Raw genomic sequence first — 3,427 nt, forward strand, 5'->3', positions numbered from 1 at the left:
TATATATTCATTTATTTGCGTGCTTTGTTGTTTTTTTAAAAACAAGTCAAACCTTTCTTATCGCCAGCCTGTTTTTTTTGGATCTGGACTGTTTGAAAATTGAGACGACTATTTTTCATCCCAATCGCAACGACAGCTAATCAGTTAAGACATTATAAGATTAGTAGATTAGTAATAGTGGCCTTTGTGTCAGTTTTGATAAATGTTTTGTGATCATTATTTTATTAGTGGGCTTGAGAAGCAGTATGAAGAAACCAATTCAGGTACAGCAGCCTACATGTAATGTGAAAAAGAGAAAAGGTTATGATCAAAGATAATAGCACAATTTGTCAAACACATGATAATAATCACATTAGTGGTCACGAATAGACCTTCACCTACAATGACTTAAAGACGCATCTTGAGATAGTATCTTCTTGACATACTTTAACACATATAAAGATGGTCTGTGTTGAGTCTTGTGTGGTTTTGGTCACAAAAATATTAAAATAAGTAGGTAATAAGTGAAGTTTCCACATCACGCTTGTATAAAATGTATATTAGACCATGATTGGCCTCCATACTCATAAACTCTTAAGGTGAACAGAGAAATGTTCCCCGTTAAGCAGATGAATGTGAGAACAGCCTTCTGCACATACATCAGTCTGCACGCTGAACATCCAAAGGAAGTACAACAATAAGTAAAAACACTTGTATCTTGAATGGAGGCTGGCTTCAACACTACATACTCAGTGCTACAAATGGCCCCAAAAATGGTCACCAAGTGGAACAAAGTTCTCAACATGAAACACATTGTGAACCTCACCAAAGTGGTATTCACCGGGCTGTAACATTTATTAAGCTTCTTCCTCCACAAGATGGCACAAGAATATAAATTACTGAGCCTGCAGGAGGCCACATGGAAAGTGGAGCTGGAGATTGTTGTAGTTTATGACACATGAAGTCTCATCGTGGTGTAATGCTCCATACAGGACAGTGAGTGGCAGCCTTTCCTTTACTATTAACTTCCACACTTTGGACACCTGTTTCTTAGTATTGCAAGACCTTTTACTGGCAAGGAAAAAAAAGAAGTGTTATTATAATACCTGTGTGCTGTTGCCTGATTTGGTTTCTTATAAAACACTTCCTGATTCACCAACTATAGGCCTATAATCTTGCTATAAGGGTTTATTCAGCAGTGAGTTTGCACTTTTTAGAGAATGTTTGGCCTGCCCACATGTTGTAGGCATTTACTTTTCAGGTGTATTAATAGCAGCTTCTAGGTGTCATGATATGTGTCTCACTGAATACACGGACAGAACTGAAGCTATTTGCCCTCCACTAATCACTGACTGGGTGTCAGATGCTACATTACCTGCAAAGGTGATTGAGTGTAACTTATCCCAGAACATATTTGGTGCCAATGCTGACTCTGCTCACGCACAAGGTGAATGCTCTTCCTCCACAAGCTTATCGCTTCTGGGCTCTGTCCAGAGCAGGCTGCACAATTGAGACCACAACACCCAGGATGTCTGTCACTGTCATCTGGTCTATCTGTCACCGTTGTTTAAAAGCACAGATCCAAAGCTCAGATTTAAGTCTGGATCAAAAGAGAGCGGAACCTGGAGGTCACATGTTTGAAACCTCACAACATCCTAATGTCATACCAGTGTCCCTCTGCTCCCCTACCTGATCTCCCACTATGTGTCTCTGATCTAGACAGACAGACAGACAGACAGACATCTTCTTCAGATAGGTGAGTACTTTTATCCACCTACCTCACTGATATGGCTACATTAACATTTGCACTGAGCTCATGGGACCGTTTTAAGGCAAAATAACGATTAAATACCTCTCCTCTTAAGTGTGATGAATGCCTCACAATACGAGATTTCCTTGTTTTGTCATAATAATAGCCTAATAATAATAATAATAGTAATAATAATAATAATAATAGTAATGGACAATACAGTAACAGCAACTTTGACTGTGTGTCAGTTTGCGTTACAATTATCACGTTATGACTGAAATTGGGAGCAGACTTGAGCTCTTCCCGAGTTAATTAAAACGCCCCCCTGATTGGACGGCCAGATAATCCCGGCGGGCCGCGTGCTCCTACTAACTTGCGAGCAGGGCAGAGCGCGAGTCACAATCTGCCCAAGGCGAGGGAGGGCAAGAAAAACGCACGAGAGGAAACCGACCGTACGAGGGGGAGACGAGCGCTCCGATCTCAGCGAGCACAATTAGAGAAGTGTTGTTGAACGTGGGCTATGCGCGCAACAAGGGGGGAGCGCAGTGAACAGAGGAGGTGAACGCATGTAGAGGCTCAGCTTCAGATTCACAGCCTCCTTCTTGAAGAGTCACTGCACTGACAGAGGAAAGGAGTGAGGGAAGAGAGGGACTCCTAGAAAACAGCAACTCTTGGAGAGAACTACGTGAGTACAGCCTGCAGTTTTCAAAACAAAAGATAGGATAGAGAGAGAGAAAAAAAAACCCGGAAGAGTAGACTTTTTCCTGGTTTGAATCTGCCTTGGAAGAGAAAATGAATGTCAGCGAAGAGAACCTGCTCAAGTCCATCAGCAACGACGCGCTCCTCGACCTGACGCAGCGCTACGGCCAATCAGCCTTCGGGTTTGGCGCTGGCCATGGTCCTGGAAGTCCCGGCCGCTTCCCGCTCACGCCGGCCACCGACTTCCTTTCCGGGCAGACCACGAAGTCCAACGAGAGCGGCGGGGAGCACACGAGCGACGACGAGGACGGCTTCGACTCGCTGGAGTCCCGGAAGCGGGGCTCGTCGTTTGGGGAGGACAAGCCCGGGGGGCCCCTCGCCAAGAAGTCCAAGGAGCAGCGCTCCCTGCGGCTCAGCATCAACGCCCGGGAGAGGAGGAGGATGCACGATCTGAACGACGCGCTGGACGGCCTGCGCTCTGTTATCCCCTACGCTCACAGCCCCTCGGTGAGAAAACTCTCCAAAATAGCCACTCTCCTCCTGGCCAAGAACTATATCCTCATGCAGGCTCAGGCTCTGGAGGAGATGAGGCGGCTGGTGGCGTATCTGAACCAGGGACAGACCATAACTTCACCCATCCCCACCGCCCTGGCGCCCTTTGGACAGGCTGCCGTCTACCCATTCTCGGGCTCTGCTCTCGCCACCTGTGCCGAAAAGTGCACCACTTATTCCGGGACACCGTCGAGTCTCTTCAAACACTGCAACGACAAGCCTTGATTTGGTTCAATTCTCTTTCCTGAACTTTTACCTTTACTTGCACCCGTGTCGGTCTCTCCCCCCACACTAGTTATTTTTAAAGCATTCTGTGGAAAATAAAACACGTTTAGTCTGATGCATAATCTTAAAGTATGGTTAAGTAATTATTCTGTAGTGTTACGTGCAGATTTAACAAACGCTACATAGAAAACAAACTGTTAAGGCCTTCTTACAAGATGAAAT

General features: G+C 45.3%; 1 protein-coding gene across 1 annotated transcript; it reads left to right on the forward strand.

The window, feature by feature from the left end:
* The first annotated feature begins 2,521 nt into the window (after positions 1 to 2,521).
* On the forward strand, positions 2,522 to 3,205 carry bhlhe23 (basic helix-loop-helix family, member e23). Its single transcript, XM_070840302.1, has one exon. The coding sequence runs from the start codon at positions 2,522 to 2,524 to the stop codon at positions 3,203 to 3,205; it is 684 nt and encodes a 227-aa protein (XP_070696403.1).
* The last annotated feature ends 222 nt before the right edge of the window (positions 3,206 to 3,427 follow it).

Source organism: Pempheris klunzingeri, chromosome 11 (genome assembly GCF_042242105.1).
Source record: "Pempheris klunzingeri isolate RE-2024b chromosome 11, fPemKlu1.hap1, whole genome shotgun sequence".
Taxonomy (NCBI): domain Eukaryota; kingdom Metazoa; phylum Chordata; class Actinopteri; order Acropomatiformes; family Pempheridae; genus Pempheris; species Pempheris klunzingeri.

What these genes read in the sequence shown, in the direction of transcription:
- bhlhe23 (XM_070840302.1), top strand. Translation starts at nt 2,522, where the DNA reads ATGAATGTCAGCGAAGAGAACCTGCTCAAGTCCATCAGCAACGACGCG.